The sequence below is a fragment of the Gambusia affinis genome, linkage group LG23 (assembly GCF_019740435.1).
Source record: "Gambusia affinis linkage group LG23, SWU_Gaff_1.0, whole genome shotgun sequence".
Classification (NCBI taxonomy): domain Eukaryota; kingdom Metazoa; phylum Chordata; class Actinopteri; order Cyprinodontiformes; family Poeciliidae; genus Gambusia; species Gambusia affinis.
Genome location: NC_057890.1, coordinates 5,758,780 through 5,782,662, shown reverse-complemented (window position 1 = coordinate 5,782,662; position 23,883 = coordinate 5,758,780). Strand labels below are relative to the sequence as shown.

The following is a 23,883-nucleotide window of genomic DNA, read 5'->3' as shown; positions in this document are numbered from 1 at the left end:
TTTTTTTTTTTTTGTGTATTTTTATGTATTTGTGTTTTGATCCTGTGGAAGTTAGAAAAAGAAACTGCGGAAAAATAAAAATGGCATAGTATGTAAGTCTAAGCATACGGTCTGGATTACTTCTCAGGTACAAGTAGTGTTCACTATTAGTCTCTAAATCCCACTTTTAGTTTTCTTTTTTATGACCTACCCTGCAAGAAATGTGTGCAAAACCATCGTGATACCTCCAGTTGTTTAAAACATATACATGTTATTATTGTAAACTGACAGTAACGTTTACACAAATAGTCAATTTCTTACCGTTTCCTAGTATTGACACTCATTTGCTTGTACTGTTTCGTTCAAATACCAAGAAACAGATATGCACCACGTCATATTTGTACCTTAGTGCAAAAGCAAGTTCCTAGAAATTCTGGTCAACTTTTAAAGTAAATTACTGGAATTGGTATTCCAGGAATTACCAATTCCTTTTCCTCATCTTAACTTGTCAACAAATGACGAGTTAGGATGATCTCCAACGAGTCATCAATACACACTCTGCCAGATTGCTAAGGCATCGTGATAATCGTATCGCCAATCCACATTTTGAAGAAGAATTTGGAATATACCGATATGCTATAACTTGTTCTGACTAGAACTTTCCACAAAGTGAACTTGAAGTTTCATTGCACCACTAGCGACTGTTCTCTTGCTATACCTTCCTCCTTGGTTGTCCTTTCTTCTCCATCTGTTTGCCAAAGCGTTGGCTCAACAAACACCGCTGTGCCTGGGAGAAATCCGCATGTCTTGTTTGACAGCTCACTGCCATGTGTACCCAGGCAGATCTGCGCTTTGTAATCTAAAGCTGGTGCTCAATGCACAGGCCTGTCTGTGTGCCGAGAGATGGCTGCAGAGAGAAGGAGAGCGCGAAAGATACAGGGAAATAAACAGTGCCAGGAAATGACAGCTGGGTACCGGGTAAATTGTGACTGTTTATGCCGCATCACTGGCAGCATTAAGGGATCTCCAGTTGCATTGATTGCAATTATTTACTTAAGACTAAGGCTGCAGGGGTTTGACCTCTGAAGCTAATTAAACCAACGCAATCATGTGTTTGTGGTTTGTCGTGTAGTTCTGAAACTTCAATCCGCTTCAGGGACAGGTTTTTTTCTTTTCTTCTAACAAAAAGAAGAAGAATAAAAAGGAGAGCGTTTTTCCGAACTACATAAGCAGGTTTATCAGTTTTGCACCCTCGGTTAAATCTTATCTCGTCCATCGCACTCGTGTTACGTGTCATTTGGAGTGCAAGATGCAAAAGCGGCGCAGGAGTGACATCAGCCTATGCAAACACCTACAAAAGCAAGCGAGCATTTCTTTAAGCTTGCAGCAGCTTGTCCTCTTTGTCACTGCAAAACCACAGTAACAACAAAGGGATTACAAACTGATCCACTGTGTACTGGGAGGTGTGGCGAGAACAAGAGCAGAATGTGAATACGATGACAGCTTGCTTTTGTGAGAAGGTGAGGCCTGGGGAGCGCGTTGTCAGAAATATCATTATCATATGCATAAATATAAACACAAAATCACTTGCGCAAACATGGAAATCCTGCAGGTATGGTGTTCTTATCAAGATCAGTGCTGCTGATCTAAGACTTTTATTTGTACCTCTTTGGGGGGGTTTTCTGGGCTGATGAGACAACGTCTCTTGTTGGGCCTTTTTAACCCCCCATGTGTATGACAAGCAATTCAGATCTTATGTGAATGTGAAGCAATGTCTGTGGAATCCTGTCAGGTAGGATAGCACCTTGTTTTTGGGAAAGCAGGATGAGCTGGATAATAAGCAGAATGCTGGCACTCTTGCACAGACACAAGTGCTTGTTAGAGGTACAATGCATTCTCTGATCCCATAGGTTCTCATCAGCTCAGTCCTGACTGAAACTAGTGCTGTCATATTTATCAAATCAGGGGAAATATAATCGCTCATCACACAGTTGTTAAGTTATACTTGTGCACCGCATCCTCAAACAAACAAATGCTATTTCCCATTGGTATTTCTCAGCACAGGAAAAATTACCCTTCAGAGGAACCTCAAGGATATTTTTCCAAAAATTGCAATAGAAAGTGCATCATGGTCTGTTGTTCCGTTATGCACCAACAGAACAGTCTAAATTGGCTGCGGCTCTTTCACAACCACAGCATACCTTCAAGAATCTCACAAAGTCTATGTCTAAACGGGTCATATCTGTTTTCACCGTTAAACAATAACCTACAGGCTACTAGAATTATTCAGCGGTCATAATGTCATGATTAAGGGAGTTTATTTGGAGATGTAACATTTGGGAGAGGAGAAGCATCTGTCATGATGTATCGTTATCTCCAAGAAGCAGGACTGACTTGTGTAAAAAGCCACCGTCTTCTTGATCAGCAATTTTTGTCCTCCAGACAAAAATTTGATGTGAATTTAGTATGTGAGTTACCATGGTGAAATTCAGTCACCAAGGTAACTAATTGTTGTTAAGGTTGATGGATGGCAGTAGTTCCCACCACTTCCATTACTGCTTCCACTCAGTCAAATAGTTTCCATAATGTCAAGATAAAGATTCTCAGCATATCCAGTCCTTTGGTTAGCTAACGAAATAGCTACATTCACAAATATGGAGCCGATATGGAGAATTCTGTGCATCCTCACTCAGTCAGTCTCATCAGCTAAACTACCTTCACAGCACTTGGCAACGCATCTCGTCCACCTCAGCAAGCTATAGTTCCTCTTCCACTGATCATAGAAAGTTATTCTAATCTCCTCTGACAACCAAACCGCAACAGAGACCATCTCCAGTGATAGATTGGAGTCTCAATGCATCACATTTGAAATGATTCCCACTCTCCCACACTCCGTATGAACATTAATGGCCCAAAAGCAGTGCTTCACTCTGCAATTTTTATTTAAAAGTTTGTACTAAATTAGTTTAATTGTGGTAAACTTTGAGACTTTGTTTACCACTCCCAAACGGTCTTGCCATTCTTGGTCTTTGGGTGATCCTCACTTGAGCTAACATACCTCATTTGTTTTGTGCATGGTTGTCCTCTACAATTATTTTCACCATCGATTAATGTACTCATTATGTTCTTGCTTGAATGTTTTATCTATAAAATGTCAGAGAGAAGTGTTAATTGTCTTGGATAAACAAATGTCCTGCTTTGCCTAGAAAACAGTCTTGCACTACAAAAATCTTCAACATGGTTCGATTTATGATGAATTCAGCTTGTGGAATGTCAAAGCAAATGTGGAACATTTCTGGCATATTGATTGACGAAATTGGTACAATACTTCACTTGCTTGTACACATTTGTTAATTCTTCACTAAGCAAAACGACTTTTCCAAAATAAACGACATTTTACATTTACAAGGAGAGATAAGTTAAAATGTAGGAGGTACAGACTTTGACAAACAACTGAAATAGTTCCTAAATGAATAGTTTCAACACCCACTGGCACTTTCTTGTGGACTATTTGAAATGTCACAGGAGAAATGAAAGGGTTTCGGCGTGCATTGTCATGCTACTATTGCAGCTTCAGAGAATTTGGGTCAACCTTAATAGGTGCATTATGCAGTGATGGATTCCCATGTCGCTCTAAGCTAAGAGCAACAACTTAGTCCTAAGTTTCTGTTTCTGAACAATGGCCCTCCTCCTGAGCCAAGAACTTGAATCAGAGGACGGATAGTATTTCTACTCAAAGCGCACAAATCTAGGTGACCTCCTAGGCTTCATTACAGTCACACAAAGCTCAGCGCTGCATTATTCGAGGAAATAATTATTGCCTGTAGGCCAGAGTCTGAAAGTTGAATTCGTAATCTTTTGTAGCAGAAAGGCCTGGTCACCAAAAATTGAACGCTTTATTCTCCTAATAATGACACACATATATTTAAAAATGAGCTCCACTAATTTAGGATTTCTGTGGCAAACATTCACACCTGCTGCCTTTTTATTATGTGAAGAAATGTCTATTTTGAGAGCTACAAAATGAACTGTATTCGGTACTGTGGATGTAGTTTTAAGAATTCTGGATGCAAGTTTGAAGTAGTTTATTGAATAGTTTTTAAAGAACATTATTTTCTATAAAATCTGATTACGGGATCTGTGTCAGAAACCTGTGATGAAAGCTAATCCAGCACACATGTAATCCATCTCATGTGCTTCCAGTTCACAGTGCTGGATGGAGAAAGATTGCATTCACTCCCAAACAACACAAAGTTGTTCAAGGACTCTAAAGGTTTACTGTTGCCATGACAGACAGAAATTGCTTAAGGCTCTGCCTGTCTTCATTTTAGGTCACTGTCTGAGTTTGACCTAATATCGGATGGGGTTAAAACGGCAGAAGACCCAGCGTGAAACTTGATACATTCCTCTTATCTGGGAAGCAAAACAGACCAAAAAAAAAAAAGCTAATTTGATTGTTTTCTCTTTGAATAGTTCCCAAAGGTACACCTTAAAGTGGAGCAGCCAATAGGTGCAGTTCATGAAGGCAGCATGAAGCTTCATTTAAAACTGAATCATGGGCGGAATATTTGGGTACTCAGTTAATCTTGACTGGCAATCAGTTTCGCAACACTTTATTTTGGGCTACCAGAGTACATGAATCGCATTCTTCAGACTTTATTAGTCAATAAAAAAAATCAAGCTTCATCTACGTTACACTTAATTATGCACTACTTGGTGTTGAACTATAATGAAACATTGTAAAATTAAAATTCAAGCTTGAAGATAAAGCTTGTAAAGGATACTTTTCTTTTGAGAAGACTCTAAAAACCATCAAGTAGTGTGAATGCATTTACAATACACTGTAGAAAATTGGACATTAGAGAAGTCATAAGATAAGAACCTCCTATATAAGAATGCTATTCTGCTTAAAAGTATATTTTTGGATCTCTGCATTCAATCTCAATAGAAGTCTTTGTTCTAAGAATAGTCCAGATTTGCTGCTGAAATCAGTTTTTCTCAATCAACTGAGAATATTTATCCAGATTTTCAAACATTATCCTTTCAGCTTTAGAAGGAAAACTCAACTGTTTTTGAATAAACTCACATTTGAGTCTGATTTGGACTTAAGCTTCACAGACATAGTAAAAAAAAAAATAAAAAAATCTATATATTTAAAAAAAAATCTTAATAGAAACTTAATATCAAAACAAACAGTTGGTGGCAGTTTTCTATTTTCGATTCTAGCAACTAGAATCCTTGTTAGTTGCAACCCAAAAATACTGGAGGTGCATGTCTGATAGGAACTATGCCAGTTCCCCCTGTGAGAAACACCATGTGTCATCGGACAGTTGAAGCAACAAATGTTTGCTTTTTCCCCACATCTTGAGCATGCTCCAGACATCTGAAAATAATGCCTTCCTCCCCGCAACCTGCTGAAAAGCTGACTTACAGAAATACCCCTCCGGACTCCCTGCTCCCAACTCCGAACCCTGTGGTATGAATAGGCATCCCTCACTGGCTCACTGCCAGTCCTCAGACTCTTTACAGCCACAAAGAAGAGAGAGCATGTCAGAGCCAAGCAGAGAGGATGTGGCTTGTACAGCCAGGGGCTTAGCATCTAGCTTAGGGACTACACTCTGCTGAAAACTGAAACTTTTGTGTGTGGGTTTGTGTTGTCGTCTAACTGTGTGTGGACGAGATGATGCCTTTCAGCCTCCGTGTTTGTACGGTGGAGTCATTGGGGCATTCTAAGGATCTTTATTGCTTCCCCAACTCACTTAAGGACAGAGATGTCATTACAGAGCCTTAGAAAGAAAGATGCATGTTTAGATCTACTGACGTTTTTAACCATTCGACATCAAAGCTGTAGTGTAGATAAAACAATGTAAAAATTGAATCATTTTGACTGCAAAAGATACAATATTGTACCAAAGAGAATCAGGGTTTTGTTCTGTGGAGAAACTCTGAGGCTCCAAACGTGACCTCTGCTTGCTTTGTGCCTTAGTTTTCACTGATTCTGCTCTGGGATTTTACGTTGCCTACCACTTCCCGGATGAGTTGTATATTATAAACATAATAATATATTTATTACGTCTATCATTCACAATCGCCTCCACCTGGTTGTTATACCGCTAGCAGTTGGCTGTGAAATATTTAATTGCGAGGAACAGACCAATGAATTTGTATGATCGACCCAGTTTTCACAAAGGTTTGCAGAACCGCTAGTTCCTGGATTTTCTATACCTGTGGTCATGAAAGTCACCAGAATACCTAAATTCAATGAATCAGAGAGGCTAAAAAGAGGCAAAAAAAAAAAAAGACTTAATGTTCACATTCACATGCTGGAGTAAAATCTGTATCCAAGTCAGAGCTGGGACTGGTAATGACGTAACTCCGGACCTGGGAGCATTTCAGCTGCAAGTCAGAAAACAAAAGGACTAACAATGTTTTGTCATGGCTGATTGTCATTAACAATACAAACCAGTAATAATATGTTTATTTTAAGTGTAGGATTTACTGAGCATAAAGATACAACCAGTAAATCTGTCATTCTCACTATGTTTTATTTGTGCGCAGCCATTTTGGAGTCTGAGCTCAGTAAAATATGAATTAGACATTTTACTGCCTTCCATCAGGTGAGGTTTTTGGTGGGTTGTTTGCTTGGATGGTTGATATGACATTGTGGTCTCTGCTTTTGCACCTATGGTGAAAGCACACTGTATGTAATTGGAAATATTTCCCTCCAGCTACACTGATGTATCAGTCATGTATCATTGTTTTTTTTTTTTTTTTTTTTTTTTTGCATAATAACAGCAACAAAGAAGCACTAAGGCATTTGTTCAGAGCTAAAGGCCATCTGCATAGTTTAGAGCTTGAACATATTTCATGTGTTGTTGGAATGAAACTCTCTTTTTTCTCTCTCTCTCTCCTTTTTGCTGAAATAAAGCCATCGACCCCCCTCCCTCCCCCACATGCCTATAAGTCGTCCTCCTATTTGTCAAAATGTGAATATCGATGACCATAAAGTTATTCATGCCTGCATGGCATATCACCTTTATTTGAGAAAGAAATGAAATCCCATTCTCAGGGACTCCCGGGAGAGGAATAATATGTTCTGCCTCTCTCCCATTCATTTCATCATATCTGCTGAATAAATTTGTACGAGGGGCTGGAAGGCCCTGTATATGTGATGCAGTTGAAGGGGTCAGTAAACCTGAAGTGGGTAAAATGTACTTGCATTAAAGTCCTCTTTGGAATTTGCTCTGTTATAACCGAATTTTCTGGACGTCTCAGTTTAAAAAGAAATTGTTCAAAGGTGGATTTTGCGGTTTTCGAGGCGTCCACCTTACTCTGTTTTTTTCCTTCTGTCGCCGTACTGAAGCAAGTTTCCTGTACCTCCACTGCTCTGGAGGACAAGCCTTTTCAAACTTCTGCCTGAAAGTGAAAAAGAAAAAAAAAAAGAAGCAGATTAAGAATCTGTGATGTTTCAAAAAAGCCCTTTAATCTCCACCGTTCCATCATCTACCAGGAGGTACCTGGTCCCACTCTGACCTGCAAATTCTGGTACTGACCAAGCCACTCAGACAAAAGCACCTTTTATTTTATTCCTCCAACCCCCAAGAGTTTTAAAACAAGCGTCCAACTCCCATTCCTGTGGGAAAAGAAGTACTGCCTGTAAACACTTTGAAGGTCTTCTGGGACTAAGCAGATTTATTTCTAGTGTTTGTGAAAGGAACCAAATGTCTCAGAGTGAATTCAACTTCTGGTGGGAATTTTTGATTCTCCAAATCACACACACATATCCATACTTTGGACAGTGAATTGCTTCATATTTTAGGAGATGTTGCAGTCGACTGTACAAAGCTTCTACGTGCTCATTCAGATGAAACACGTGGTTCTTTTGGATTGGCAGCCAGTAGCAGGTTAGGTAGCATTAGCTGTATCTACCTAGATATTCCAGCTTCCAAAGATAAATTTTCTTCAAATCTTTTAGCTATAAAACGTAACATTTCACCAAAAATCTGCGACTAGGCAGTGCTCCACTGTTCCCCGAAGAATCTTGAGTCTTCAAGAGTCTTTGGATATTTAGCATGCATCCCCACCAAAAAAAAACCCAGTAAAGTTCCCAATTCCTAAGAGTTGTGATCATGACCTTTCACTCTTTTGTCATGTCAGTTTGTGTCACTACCAGCTCCAGAAGGCATTTTCTATGTAGACAGTTACTCCATTCATCATCTGTAGAGCAGAATTTCTTTTCTTTACCGCCACAAACTCATGAATCTGTGTACATGTAACTTTTCTGGCTCTTATCATCAAGCTGCAGTCACCATCAAACTAAACTGGCAATTCAATCTCTCCACAGAACACTGCCAGACTGTTGAAGTGTGTGAAATTGTGGCAGTTCACAAGACAGAAGACGAAGTTGATGCACAAGCCAGGAGCCCTCCGAAGAGGATAAACCAGCCGTCTCCGCAGTATCCCCATGCATTCACAGGTGCAGCAGTTACACTTCTCTACAAGTTCAGGAATAGTTTTAAAGCTTTAAAAGGTCCGTTAGGGGAAAATGAGCAGCAGTACTACTTACACTGACATGGAGTAATTTTCACAAAACTGTGTTGCCACATTATGCTGAAGCTTATCTTCAAAGACATGTCCCATACCTCAACTTCTGGTTATGTAACAAATTCACAAAATACTTTTCAGACTCTCTCTGACATCTCTGCTGCACATAGGAGCCGCGAGAAATGATTTGGACTGTGGCTCCTCCTTGAAAGGCCGACTCTTATCTGATGAGAGAAATATTCAGTGCGATGATTTGACATTGAAATGCTTAGTGAGTAAATCTGCTGCCAAAAGTGCTTAGTCGGAGAATTCCTGCTCCTTAGTGTAAATATTTCAGTAATGCTGACTTACCCCTCATTTCCTCCCCACGCCTTCTTATCTCACTCATTCACTAAAATCTGTGGCCAACCGAGTTGATTGGGATACAGCTAAGGTTCATTTATGGGGCAAGGCTGCACTGCAGCAAAGCCTTGGAGTAATGATCAGTGAGAAAAAATAAAAACACGAGACAAAAGTAACACTTCGTAAACTCCACGTTGAGAGTCATGATGGGTACTTCCATTACAAATGTGCAAAAATCTGTTTTTATTCTGCTAATGTAAAAAAAAAAACACAATTGCTTTGTTTCCAATAAATGAGAAACAAATTAATATCACATATGAATGTGATACAAGTTTGACAGTGAGTTATGAGATAGATTCACAATTCATCTATCAGTCATCTGAGACATCTGAGTCTTAGCAACACGCTTCTTATACATGGCAGCAATTATGTCTGCAGCATTTTGCAGAAATCGTAGTTGGCGATTTTAAAGAACTGTGGATTCAACACACAACTTTTTATGAACTTCGCAATGCCAAAATGGCTCCGTCTGTGTTTTTCTCAGACAGCTGCACAGTAAAACTTTACTTCCCGTCGCCTTCCTTGTCATTTTAACCAGTATTAACATCTGATTGTTCATCACCTGACTCGTGTGATGCAAAAAAAGTGTTTCCATTGCAGTTTTCCAAAACACGCTAATTTCGATACGGCTGAGAAACCTCCTCCTTTATCGCGAATGTATTTTTGTATTTTCAATTTGCACAACTTTATGTTGAATGGCAGCGCAGCCATTCCTACATTAGAAAGATTTCTACATTAGAAAGATTTCTACATTAGAAAGATTCCTACATTGGAAAGATTTCTACATTAGAAAGATTTCTACATTAGAAAGATTCCTACATTGGAAAGATTTCTACATTAGAAAGATTTCTACATTAGAAAGATTTCTACATTAGAAAGATTCCTACATTGGAAAGATTCCTACATTAGAAAGATTCCTACATTAGAAAGATTCCTACATTGGAAAGATTCCTACATTGGAAAGATTCCTACATTGGAAAGATTCCTACATTAGAAAGATTCCTACATTAGAAAGATTCCTACATTAGAAAGATTCCTACATTAGAAAGATTCCTAAATTAGAAAGATTCCTACATTGGAAAGATTCCTACATTGGAAAGATTCCTACATTGGAAAGATTCCTACATTGGAAAGCACTTTAAGGATATCGGAGGGGGATTTTGTTAACATCTTTTAAATTTTTTGCTCTCTGTGGAAACTGTTCTTGTCGTCTTTGCAGTTTCTTACGTGAGGAGGACCCGGCAACACCTGTGGCGCTGCACCGATGTCACCTTCCACTGCGCCGACCAGCAGATCTGCGATCAGTGGATCCAAGTTACAAACGAGCAGCTGTCAATACTCAGTAGGTGCTACTTAATGCTGCAGATACGGGAGATAGACTCTGGACCGACTGGACGCTCAGAATGCATCTGTGTGTCATAAATGAATCATGAATCATCCAAACTGACTGTTAAGCTGCTATCAGCACAGACAGGGGCAAATAAACTCAATCAAAAGCCTGTTAAGTAACAGGTTAAAGAGCAAAGCCCATTTCACACTCAGACAACTGTTGATTAACCTGACAGAAACAGAGCAGGACGCCGTCTGGGTTTTTTTCCAAAACATCTTGTGACAGAAATCTGGCAAGGTAACATTTACCTACCAATTAAACACTAATTGAGACAGTGAACCACCTAAACTCACATTTGGGGATGTGAGTTTAGATTATGATCAGGAAAATACAACAGAGTCATACAGTAAACAGTAGCACAGTGCAAATCTACGTTTGGATTACTGCAACCCAGTATTTCGTTAATGTGCGACTTCGAAGAACAAGTAAAGGTTTTGATTCTGTATACCTAGGAAAAGTTGTCATACCATCTCAATATTTTTGTAATTTTTCACATTAAAGCCACAATTAAACCCAATGTAAGAGATTTTATGTATCAGCACAAAATAGTGTACAGTATTGAAGTGGGACTAAAGAAGAAAGACTGTTTTTATGATCAGATTACAGAGAATATCTAAACTTTGACTTGGATTTTCAAGTCTTGGGATCAGATTCTTAGCTGGAATTAGATCTGAACTTTGACTAGACCACTCCAAGACACAGACATGCTTTGGTCTAAGCTACAAGTGTCCAACTCCAGTCGTAAAGGGTATTATTGCAGGTTTTAGATGCGTCCTTCCCCCAACCCAGCCGGTTTTTAATGCTTAAGCTGTTATCATCTCAGCATGTCATTCATCTTTTGCAAATGCTTGTAGCATAAATTTAATGTAGGGCATAGTTTAAAAATGCAGAACAATGAACCCTTGAGAGTTTTTTATTTTCCACTGCACATTTCATTGTACAAGTAGGCCAACAAATTTAGTCTGGACTCATTTGATGAGAACTCGTTCTTCCACCTGCTGGCTGCATTTCTTACAAGACTTGTGACAAACTGAAGAAATTTGGTAATTTTTTTTCTACAGTATAGGAGTGTTGCCGTTCCAACAGATTCAAATTCCAATAAAATGTATTGTTAATGTTTGTTGTGGTGAGTAAGGGGTAAGAAGTCTTGCAATACGTCAGTTATGATAATCCTGCCATTGGACAACTGATATACTTTTTTTTTTTATAACTAATAATTTTGTTATGCAACCCTCAGCTGTTCTGCACAAATGACAACATCAGTAGAAGGTTTTTATGGTCCTCATTTATGAGTTCAAAGGCGACATTATTTTACAGCTGACAAAAGTAGCTGCTGGAGGTTTCAGCAAAATAAAAAATAGCAATAAACAGATTGTTGTATTTCACAGACTTTTTTTTTGGTATAAATTTAACTAAATTTCAACAATTTCCAGAAGGAACAATGGTTTGAAGAAGTGGTGGAACCCTACTGGTGATTCAGTTTGTTTATCTGAAATGTTTAAGTTAAACGTTAAATTACATTTATTTGAATTTCAAAAGTAAAACTAGCAATACACTTTATGTTGATATCACACACTGATTAGCTACTGCAAAAGCTGTTTTTTATGTGCTAAGAGGTTGTAGCAGGTTGTGCAGTGAGTCAATATTGAAGGTTTTAAATGATCAGTGTCAACACTTTAGTCACATGTCTGGTTTAGCAGCAGGACTCTGTGGAGTAAACAAGGAAGCAGTTCAGCCTTTCAACTCAGGTTGGACTTGTGGCGCATCCAAAAATGAATCAATTTGCACGATAGGCTGACATGTTTTGCGAGAACTTTGAATTCAAGAGTAATTCATTACATTTTGCTGAACAAGCTTCCTAAAAAATATCGGAACCCAAACTATACCAGGTAGGTCTAAATAAATGATTAACAGGAGAGTAAAAAGTGGCCAATCTGTCACCTTGGAAGCTCATTTAAGCTGTTTTATTATAAATCGCTCTAAGTATATTTCTGTAGACAGAGCATATTAACTTGTAGCATAAGAATATATTAAGCAAAGTGTGACATTTCATTAAATCTATTAACTGCTAATACGTAATGTCTTTTTATGATGCATCACATTACATGTTATAAGACTATTAGTAAGTAGCGAGCTATAACACTAATTGAGTATAAAATTATGTGACACACTCCAGGGCCAATACATTTGAAAAATGATCCGGCTCCGTAGCATTCGGTGTCTCTCAAACATGTAGAATTAAGATGGGAAGGTGGGTATAATTCATCTGAAATGCCCTAAACCCATAGATGAACCAATTCAATGACATTAACCACATTCGTTGCAAAGATGAAGTCTGTACGTCTCTAGCAGAGTCCGTCTCCTCTGCGGCGCACCTTTACATCACTGCTGACAAGCCATTTATGTAACCTAATGGAATTTTTGTCTTATTGCCAAATGATATGAAGCCGTGATTTTTTTTTTCCTTTTTTTCTTTGGGCTCATTTAACACTTGATCCCATTCGGATCACTTTCAGTTTGAGCCGGCACCTTATTTTTCCAAGGCGGCCCCAAACAACCCATTTAACATTCCCCAGCGCGCCACTTTGGAACTTCATCACCAGATGATGCAGTGCCTGTAATTTGCTCCACGCTCCTTCCACAGCTAGCCGACACCTCATTTGTCTTTCAAACAGCCCATTCTGGTGATCATCTTTTTTTTTAAAAAAAAGGTCTCCAGTTAATGAAAGACCAATCAAGCAGTTGTCCAAAAAAAAAAAAAAAAAAAGTCTGATATTTCCAACCCCTATCCTTCACTTTGCAGCAAACCGACCCAAGAACCTGCTGGTGTACATCAATCCGTACGGAGGGAAGCGGCGCGGGGAGCGCATTTACGAGCAGAAGGTGGCTCCGGTGTTCCGGCGGGCCGGCATCTTTACAGACGTGATTGGTGGGTACCCAACGGTGGCACGCCGCAACATTTAAATTAAAAATGAGACTCAAAGGCCACCGTATACGTCTCCGCTGCCAGCGTAGCCTCTTGCAGGGTGGGGGCCAGGTGGCCTCGTGAGGATATGATTTTTGCCTTATGGTGGCATTAATCCTGCCACCACCCTAATGGAAGCTGGGATACCCGATAAGCTTGGGCATCCAAAGTCATCTATTATTCAATAAGTGTTTGCTACAGTGTATATTCTTGAGTATTGATGGCCCATCAGGGGGGAAACACCATTCACTCTGGGCTTCCTATAGCAGCTATGAGTCACATGATCTTTTTTATTTTTGTGTGCGCTGGGATTATATGCCTAGTAAACAGATTTACTGTTGAAGTGATGGGGATTTTTTGTCGTTTTGTTTTTTTTCTGCCTCTGGGCTCATTTTGTTAATACACCCCACAATAGCTGAATTAGGCTGTTTGTGCCTCTGCGCCTGGCTTTTTCTTTTTCCTGAACATTAATCTGCTCAGTGGGTTTTAGCAAATGCCTCCAAAGTGCAGCGTTTTTGTTTTATATTTCTTTTGATTTTTGTTTTTTTGTTTTGTTTTTAAACGCCTGCCCCGCCACTTATTTCGTCTGTACGTTTCTTTTATTGCACTTGCGCTAACGCCTGCTGTTTAATTGGTTTCCACAGTTACAGAGCGCGCTAATCATGCCAGGGACCACTTGAAGACGGAGGCCAATCTAGACGATTATGATGGGTGAGTACTTCAGCGGTGTAGCTGCTGCTGCTGGTTTTGCGCTTTTGCTCATATTTTAATAAAGTCACTGAGAGGCTCATTAAGTCTCTGTTGTTGGGTAATCTGCTTTGAGATGAATTGTAATTTTTTTATACATATGCATTGTAATTGTTATATTGTTATTGAGTTCTATTTTTCTTTTTTTTTTTACTAAAAATGTTCCGTCTAAATATAATTTTTAGAAGAAGAAAAGTCTGATTCAGTATCTGAAAAGCACAGTTTCTCTTACAGAGTTTAACTCCCCCCCCAAAAAAAAAAAAAAATAAAATAAAATAAAAAAATAAAAATACACCCACCCCACCCACTCTCTCTATGTAGCAACACACTTAGTAACATTACGTTTAGCACCATCCATATGAAAGGCAAGATTAAGGAGTAAAGGATACAACAAAAATATTAGAGGAATTGAACAAGACAGTAAAGATCAATCCAGATCAGTCTCTCAGGTCTAGTCTGGTTAAAATGTCCAGGAAGGGAGTCCATATCCGGTCGTACTTAGCCAACGTCCCCCGTATTGAAAGGAGAATCTTTTCAGGAGTGCAGTACGACAACAGTTCGTTGATCCAGTGTTTCTGGTTTGGAGGCTCCATAGATTTCCAATTTTTAAGTATACACTTTTTTTTTTGCTGCAGATGATGCTAACAAAACAAAGTATTTCTTACAAGAATTTAATTTCAAAGACATAACATCTCCAAGTATCCAGATCCTAGGGTCAGGTTCTAAAGAAAGCCCACAAACTGATGATGTTACCTGAATTACATTATTCCAGTATGTTTGCAAGCGTACACAACTCCAAAGCATACGAAGAAGATCCCCTACAGACATCCTACACCTCTGGCATTTGACAGTGATACTAGCATTCAGCTTATTCAACCTATATGGGGTATAATATATGCGGTGAAGAAATTTCAAGCTACTTTTGAAAAACTAACCAATGAGATGGACCCAAGCTGAAAAATATTTACACCCCACATCAGTTATGTGAAGCTCTGCTGCCGGTTTAGGTAAATAATTTCCAAAATGTCAACTTTCATCTCCTTAGATTGCTGGCCAATCAAACACGATGCTACCAGGGTTGTTAAGGCGATTACTTTTGGTGGCCCAGCTGTCCATAAAATCCATAAATTTTATCAGCAGGAGGAAGCATAGAGTGCTTTAACGTTTCCTAGAAGATGGCTGTCCTGACTTCATACTTGACCTGATAAGACACAATAAACCTCAGCAGGAAATGACCCGGCAGCAAGTTAGCACTAAATCAAATCAAATCAAAATAAAATTTTATTTTTATAGCACATTTCAGCATCAAGGCATTTCAAAGTGCTTTACATCAAATCAAACACAGAAACACAATGCAACACAGAATCAACAATAGAAACAATATCAAGTCAGATTCCGTCAATAAATTTGCAATTGATTACCTTTCAAATACAACTCTAAACAAGTGGGTTTTTAGTTGAGATTTAAAGGAAGTCAGTGTTTCAGCTGTTTTACAGTTTTCTGGAAGTTTGTTCCAGATTTTTGGTGCATAGATGCTGAATGCCGCTTCTCCTCATTTGGTTCTGGTTCTGGGGATGCAGAGCAGAACCAGAACCAGAACCCGAGAGGTCTGGAAGGTTGATACAACAGCAACAGATCTTTAATGTATTGTGGTGCTAAACCATTCAGTGATTTATAAACTAACAACAGTATTTTAAAGTCTATTATTTGAGCTACAGGGAGCCAGTGGAGAGACTTTAAAACTGGTGTTATGTGCTCTATCTTCCTGGTTTTAGTGAGAACTCCAGCAGCACTAAAACAGCCCATTCTGGTGATCATCATTTTTTTTATATAAAAAAAGGTCTCTAGTTAACGAAAGACCAATCAAGCAGTTGTCCAAAAAAAAAAAAAAAAAAATCACTAAATGTGAAACTCTTCACTGAGATTTGGTTCACATACCTCTTAAGAATGTGTTACTTGTGCACCTTTTACTGATAAATTTTTTTCTTCCACTCAACTTTCCATAAGCAGGCTCGGGCACAGCTAACTGTAAAGCTTCTGTTGCGATGATGAAGGCAATCTTTCTGTCATCCATTACATATAGGATTTCACATGTAAGATTTTAATAGAACCTTACTCTGAAAACCCTGATCAAACCCTTTTATTTCTCTGGCATTTTTGTTGTTTAGTAATGCAAAGCTGTATTTGCCAGTATGAAATATTTTTGACTCGAATGTGATGGCGTTCTTTTCTGATTCAAATTTTTCTGAATTGAACTAGAGGGGGGGGAAAAAAAAAAAAAAAAAAAAAGTGTTTTTCTGTTTTATAAATCTGATCTGTGATCTGTTTGTTTGCAAACATTCGAACGTTTCCATCGTTTTCGCCTCACTTTATAACTCTCCGTGCGTTCCGGCATTTCCTTTACCTACAACGCGTCAAAGTCCGCATTTCACCGACCGACGTACATCAAGGTTGTGAACTGTAAATTATGCGAGTGAAGCGAGAAGCCAGGGGTGAGAAGTGCACGAAAAGGGCCCTTTTTCCTCCTGCCTGTTCACCTCGTCTTTTCAGCTATTCATCTTACATTCGTAACACCAGAAGCGGAGTTAGACTCCATTATGCTCTTTATTCCACAGCTCATATAATTTATAGATGCATTTCAGTCGGACCTAAGAAGCCGTAATGCCGGGTGGCACAGCGTGATATTCTTATTTATTGTAGGGTTTCACAGCTGCCCTGTTTTGTTATCGTCAAGGTTTCCTAAGCTACGCAGCCGTTTTCCTGCTAAACACAGAGAACAGCGTGTAAATGGAACGCGACTCGTTACACGGCGACCCGCCAAGACGCCGCGTGAAACGTTCTCAGCGGTGTGTTAGGAAAAGAGTCAGTTTTGAGTTGCTGGTTGTCGTTGTTGTCTCTCCAGGGTGGTGTGTGTGGGCGGAGACGGGATGTTTAGCGAGATCCTGCACGGCCTGGTGACCAGGATCCAGACGGACCACGGTGTGGACCAGAACCAACCGGATGCCGAGCTGGTACCGTGCTCTTTGCGTATTGGGATTATTCCTGCAGGTGGGCATCTGGAGTCGTTTTACAGCCAAACATTAACAGAGGAAGATTTTTTTGTAGTTGTTGCTTTTGGTTACTGGCGATTTAATGGCATAAGTGTGAGAACTTTCACACATTGATGCAGGGACTCCTGAGCTTCTCAGAACGACACCACACTGTGTTAATTTGTCAAATTACAAATGCATATTAGTTTTCAAAGCTATGCAAACATATTCTTCTTTTAGATTAATGCGTTCATGTTCAGTCGAGCAAATAATTGAATCTATGAATACATTTTAAAACAAACTAGAAGTTGGACTTCCTCGGTTGCGTCTTATTACAAAACAAATTAAACTATCCATTTCCACTGTCTGTTTTAAGTAATAATTTCCAACTTGAAATCAACAGGAATGCCCTCTAAGCTCATTATTTCCAAAACAAAGCCCCATAATCAATATCACATCTCTCATGCTTTTAAAATACGGTAAAAGTTAAGGTCACGAACCGCTAACGTTAGATCCAGGCTTCTGTGTTTTAAGATCGTGACCCAACCATGAGAACTGGTGGAGAATGTCTCCACCCAAAATTAAATTCACTGGAACCAGGCGAGAGTTTTCTAATCTGCTGTAGATTCCTCCTTTTCTTTGAGGGATTCCTCCTCGAGATGATTTTCAACAAAGCCGCCGCTTTAAGTTTACATTCAATCATACAACCGTTACAACCGTCTAACCTGCAGCCGCCGCCTTTGTAAATCATGTTACCCTTGACTGAGATGTTACAGCATGACTTGGGGACACATCTTGTACTTATTCCTCCTTTTTTGTCCTTCTTCAAAGTAATGTATATAACTTCATTTTTAAAAAGTGGCCTTTAATAAAACGCTGTAATTTAAAATCATTTGAAAGGGCATTCAAAATGCAAATAAGCAGCGACTGCAGGTTTTCCAAAGAAAGCATTAAAAAAATGTATTTACTTTTAATTGTGAGACATTCAAGACCTTATGATCCCAGGTTGCTTAGTTACATAAGAGAGTCTCCATGGCAACAAGGACAGGGGGTTGCCGCCATGAGCCTAAAAGAGGGTCAATCAGTCCTAAGTGGCATGATTGGGATCATGCTGGGTGACATTTTGAAAGTACAGTAAATTTCACTGGGATGAAGACACAATGTGTGAAGACCAGTGTGAGGCCATCCTGTGCACAGCTTGGTGCTGGAAGCTGTCTTGTTTCAAAAAACAAACTGGGGAGACGGCGAACGATTCACTTGGAGGAAGATGTTTCGGATGAGGTGGTTTGTTTAGCTAACAGAGGAAATCGACGTGTCCGGTGTTTGTTTTCTTCTGACAAATCCTATGCCGATTCCATGACATTTGAGTATCTCGCCAAAACATGATATAGAAGGATGAAATCTCGAAGTAATTGAGATAAACAGGAGATCGTTTTTCTCCAAACCCGTGGTGTTCTAGTTTATTCATGAGGTTCTCATAAATCTTTGAAAAAGGGTTTTTATGATGGATTTTTTTTGGGAAGATCTTTAAACCTCAGAGCAAGGATGATGTACAAAAAGAAAATCAGGACAACGAGGATGTTACAATAAAGCTACTGCTTTTTCTAACATTTAATTTTACACTATTTAGAAATTGTGGAGTTACTTCAGACCAAGATTTTCATTTATACTCTTCTTAGTTTATAAATTGTCAATAACTTTGCAACCCAGAGCAAGAATTGAACATGGAGAGCCAACATTTAGGTTTATTCTTTACAAATCTAGAGCAAACTTCGATAATATCATCTTGTTGTTTTGTTGTGTTTCCTTCTAATTCATTCATTTCAACACTTTGAATTACGTTGTTGCTGGAAATGTGCTATATAAATAAAATTACCTTGCATTACATTTTTCCTAATTCGGGATTCAGAATCGTTTAAAAAGCATAAAGTCAGTAGCACATATAATCTCATCCCCAAAGTCCAATAAGGTTGCCGTAACAAAACACAGTTTAAATTACACCAATAAACAACCTCTCTGCTCCTGTAATGGTTTCTATGTCATTAACAAAGTTCAAAGCACTCCTTTGTATTTTGTATTGTGCTCAAGTTTACAAAAGTGAAATGGAAGTCATATTTTTCAGTATCAGACCGACTTTGTTATTTTCTCCTACTACTCTCCATTTCTTCATTACTGCAGTTGCTGCCACTATAAACTGCATTTTCTGCTTTTGTCTCTTTTTTCCCCCCAATAGAAAGTAACCTTCTCTCTGCACTTTATTGAAAAAGCCACTGATGGCGTTATTACCATCATTACATTATTTACTACTTTAAAAATTCCTCCATCAAAGTAAATCTGGCTCAGTGCTTACTTGTGATTCTCTCCATTGACAAAGGATGGAGCTGTTGTTGCTCTTAACTCAGGGTTCACTTTCTCTCTCATAAAAACTATTCTAGATTTGCGCTACTTAAAAAAAAAAAAAAAAAAACTTGAATCAAGTTGTTTTCTGTACAGTTTGATCCAAATTTGTACTATAAGATGCCTGGACACGGCGTCATGTGGATCATACTGAAAATTAATGTTGCAACACTGAAAATATTGCAGAAGATCCTAGCACATTAAAACTCTGCCATGTATATTATAGAATATAATATATGTTATATATTATATTATATTATATTATACTATGCCATGTACTTATAGAAATCTAATATGTGATTTAGGGGGATACTGTCTGCTTCAAAGGGTTTCAGTCACAAGTCCAGCCATAAATATATTTATGCTCAGAGGATTCAAACAGCAAAAAATATCCCAGATCTGAGAAATTTAATGTCCTTCGCCGTCAAAGAGAAGGAAATTGACAAGATCCACGAGGCACTTATGGGAGAACCGCAGATAAACACTGAAACTGCTCAGACGAGCACATGCCTTGTGACATTTTTCTTCCTCCGGATATGCAAACAAATGTCTGCACTGGAGAAAATTAAGGGGAATAAAACATAAAGCATCAGAGGGCTGAACATTGTTCAACTTCTGCAAGTTATTCCTTTCCAAAAGGAAGCTGCCTTGTACAAACTGGCTGTGGAAGATTCAAATTCTGGCACAATGCCACCATCTTTACCCAAAAAGAAATAAAAGCACACGCAGCAGAGCTGTCAGGAGCAATTTCAAAGTGTTCAGATGTGATTATGATGCTCTGAGAAGAAGAAGCAAAGGCCAGACAAGTAATATTCATAGGATGCCAAAGAAGGCGAGAGAGAGAGAGAGCCGATCTTCATACTCATCTGTTTGTCCGTCTCCGAGTGACAGGCCCGATCGCCCCGTCACACCTCTGTGAGCCCACTCTAAACATCACCAGCTAGGCTTCTCACTCACTTTCTCACCCTCTCCGTCTTTTATCTGCAGCTCCACATTACCACTTGAAGATGATCAAAGTTGGCCAGATAGGTCTGAAATTACTCCACGAGGGCGCAGAAAAGAGCGATGGAGCCTTATTACCTCTCAAGTCGAAAGATTTAATATCAAACTCAACATTTCTCACAAGGCGGGGAATGCCTCTTATCCTTCATTTGTTGGCTGAAGAGCGCTGATGATAGCCCAGGGCCTGAAACTATCAGATTAGTTAACTTTATGACTGCCATGTTTCTTTGCTCTTGCCTGATAAAATCATTCAGCTACATTTGCCTTCCTTGGTCGTGGATGTGAAAACTACATTCCTACTCTTGATCCTCAGAGCTTTTTTTCTTTGTGACAGATTTCATTTTGGAGATAGAGCTACACATATGTGACTGACATGATGAACGTTATTTTGTGGATTAAAGGCAAAGCTGGAAGGAATGTGGCCAAGTCAAAAATTGTGCGTCTTACTCTAGTAAGTAAAACCAGAGTGGTTTTACTTACTAGGCTAAAATCACAGGTGCAGGAATGTTTTGGGGTTTTTTTCCCTTATGCCAATGCTATGTTAGGTGCTATTTGATATGTGAACAAGACATAGAAGATAGCTTTAGCTCGACAGATGGACCAAACACAAAATCTTAAAGCCGTATTACTTCCTTCGCAAAAATTAGATTGCATATGGAGGTAAGAACAAGCACGAAACAAGCACAGTATGCAAAATTGGGAAAGGATTTTCATTGGGTTTTTAAGATGAAATAAAGCATGAGTGAAACCACTGTAAAGAGAGGTACACTATGGAAAACACTGGTTGTTTAGTCTGGGTGAACATAATGATGTATTTAGAGCTTTCATAAAACAGAGAAAAAAATGACCCCCTTTTTTATACTTTACATTTTTTGTAGATATTCATAAAGACATAGTCAAACCAAACCTAATGGCTGAAAAACAAACAAACACAGCTGAAACTGGAATGTGTTGTGTCACATGGTTTTACCCGAAAAAGAGTAACCAATGATCTTTGTGGAATAATGGAGATCACAGGAGTACATCATCATATTGCATGAATTTATCTCAACTCACGCTGTTCAAAATTGAACACTTGGGCAACATTGCTGTCACTACCCAGGTTTTTTCTCATCCCCCTTGTGTGTCCAACAGGGTCGACTGACTGTATCTGCTTTGCTACTCAGGGAACAAACGATCCGGTTACATCTGCCTTGCACATTGTTGTTGGTGAGTTTAAGTTACTGAAGCCCTGCCAACACGTGTCCTTTAAACCCATGCTCAGATATTCCCATATCTGATGTTATCAGTGTTGTGTGGACACAAACAGAACATCTTTCTGCAATCATTATATTACCTTTCTTCGCCGATTGCAACCAAGACTTGGGTCTGTTTTCACAGGCGATTCACAGCCAATGGATGTATGTTCGGTTCACCATAACAGCGTCTTCCTCAAATATTCGGTCTCTTTGCTTGGGTATGGTTTCTATGGCGATGTTTTGGCGGACAGTGAGAGGAATAGGTGGCTTGGTCCTGCAAGATACGACCTGTCAGGTATGTCAGCCATTATTTAAACCTTTGGGGTTTTCTTTTTTTTTTTTTTTTTTCACCTGGATGTCCGTAGACAGCAGCCTCTCCTCTGGTTGCCCCGACAGCTCAATCCAATGCCTCCCTGGGCAGGTAGCCCAGACAAATGTTTTCTGCAAATATAAAGTTCAGTTTTCCTTACTGTGAAAACATTTGGTTTTAGTAAAAGTGTGCATTCTTTCAATGGTCCTAGATTCACATCACACACAGGTCAAATTCATCAGCCTAATTAAGGAACAGCATCATTACAATGGTGGTGCATTTGCTGCTGCAGGACATTTCAGCACCAGAAAGAGGATATTGTCTATTAGACATTGCTTCTACACTGTGTTCCGAATTATTATGCAAGTGATATTTTCTCAGATTTTCTTAAATGGTCGATGCAAATGATGGTCAGTATAATTTTCAAGTCATGAACTATTACAGTATAAATCAAATTTTACTGAACCAAGCTCCCCCTGAGAACAGATTTTTATTTTTTTTAATAAAACACTCAAAATGTTCCAAATTACTATGCACAGCAGATTTTCTAAACATTTTATGGATTATAAAGAACTGCAAAGGGTCCTTCTTTGAATGTGCAGCATTAAGTGATCACATGTACTAAAATCAAAAGTTGGTTCAATCAAAAACACCTTAACAGACAGAGTTACATGTTAACATAGAACCTTTTTTGATATCACAGCACAATTCCTGCATCCACTGAACTTGTGAGTTTCTGGAAAGTTTCTGTTTGAATTTCTGTGCAGGATGTCAGAATATCTTCCCAGAGCTGTTTTGATATGAACCATTTAGTGTCATGAAACACTAAACACTGAAACTGAACTAGACTGATGTTCGAGTCCTTTTCAATATTTCCCTCTGTGCCTTAGCTGAGAATATTTTTTGTTAGATTAATAACACCATATAACATATTCCCCCCCCCCTTTTTTTTTAAAGGGTTTAAAACTTTTTTGTCCCACAACCACTATGGTGGGACGGTTTCTTTCCTACCAGCAGACGACAACGTGGGGCATCCGAGAGACAAGCTGCAGTGTCGATCTGGGTAAATAACATCTGCAGCTTTTCAGCGCTATTTTGCAACGTCTTAACTTATCTGACAACATTCAGGCGCAGCAATGTGCTTTAATGGGATACTTTATGTTGTCAGGAGGCTAAATTATTGAGGACTGAAAGCCAGCTTACTCTTGTGTAAAAAGCTTTCGACTTAAGTGCTTTGGTTTTTGATATTCTGGCAGTAGACATTATTTACATTTGCTGTGGGAGGTGAAATCCATTATTCTAACATGACAAGTTATTTCACCATGAAAAGTCATAGAAATATGCTCCAGAAGACCTTTTCAGCTGCAGACAAAACAGATACAGTGTACACAGCTAAAAAAATAAATAAATAAAGTTTACACCTCTCTGAATACATTTGTGTTAAATGAATCATAAGAGCCCGTTATGGTGTGTAATGTCAGTAACAGCCGATGATTTAATGATTGTAAAACAAGGTTGCGCTGGTGTTTCAGGTGCCGCATCTGTCAGCACAAGCCCTCATCAAAAGACGAGCAGGATGAGGCGTCGGAGGAGAAGGAAAAGCCGGCTGAAGGTACGAGCTCTGCTTCGTTTTTGAAATGTGCTGACTAAATCAGAGGGAAAGGTCTTTTCCTCATTCCTCTGCCTCGTTATCGAGCTCATTTCTCTGTTTTGACACCGCTGCCATTAAAAATGAGTTGTAGTTTGAGAATACAGAGGGGGGGGGGGGGGGGACAAAAAAAAAAAAAAAATGAGATGAGATGAGACAATTCCACGCTGGCTGTCTTTCTGCATAAAGCTGATTTCATTCAGCGCGGAAGATTTGCCTTTTTTCGCTTTGT

At 39.0% G+C, this 23,883-nt stretch overlaps 2 protein-coding genes across 2 annotated transcripts in view; one reads left to right on the top strand and one right to left on the bottom strand.

The window, feature by feature from the left end:
- tbc1d22a (TBC1 domain family, member 22a) overlaps positions 1-21,865 on the bottom strand; it is a 153,935-nt gene extending 132,070 nt beyond the window's left edge. The window contains exon 1 of the mRNA XM_044108834.1: positions 21,792-21,865. The gene's annotated coding sequence lies outside the window, so the exon portion shown is untranslated. The remainder of the gene's footprint in view (positions 1-21,791) is intronic.
- The window catches only part of cerk (ceramide kinase), a 41,450-nt gene that overhangs the window by 4,134 nt on the left and 13,433 nt on the right, over positions 1-23,883 (top strand). The window contains exons 2-10 of the mRNA XM_044108835.1: positions 8,324-8,455; positions 10,145-10,267; positions 13,119-13,244; positions 13,925-13,991; positions 16,930-17,075; positions 21,590-21,664; positions 21,836-21,988; positions 22,961-23,066; positions 23,536-23,615. Of these exons, the coding sequence (XP_043964770.1) occupies positions 8,324-8,455; positions 10,145-10,267; positions 13,119-13,244; positions 13,925-13,991; positions 16,930-17,075; positions 21,590-21,664; positions 21,836-21,988; positions 22,961-23,066; positions 23,536-23,615 (1,008 nt within the window). The remainder of the gene's footprint in view (positions 1-8,323; positions 8,456-10,144; positions 10,268-13,118; positions 13,245-13,924; positions 13,992-16,929; positions 17,076-21,589; positions 21,665-21,835; positions 21,989-22,960; positions 23,067-23,535; positions 23,616-23,883) is intronic.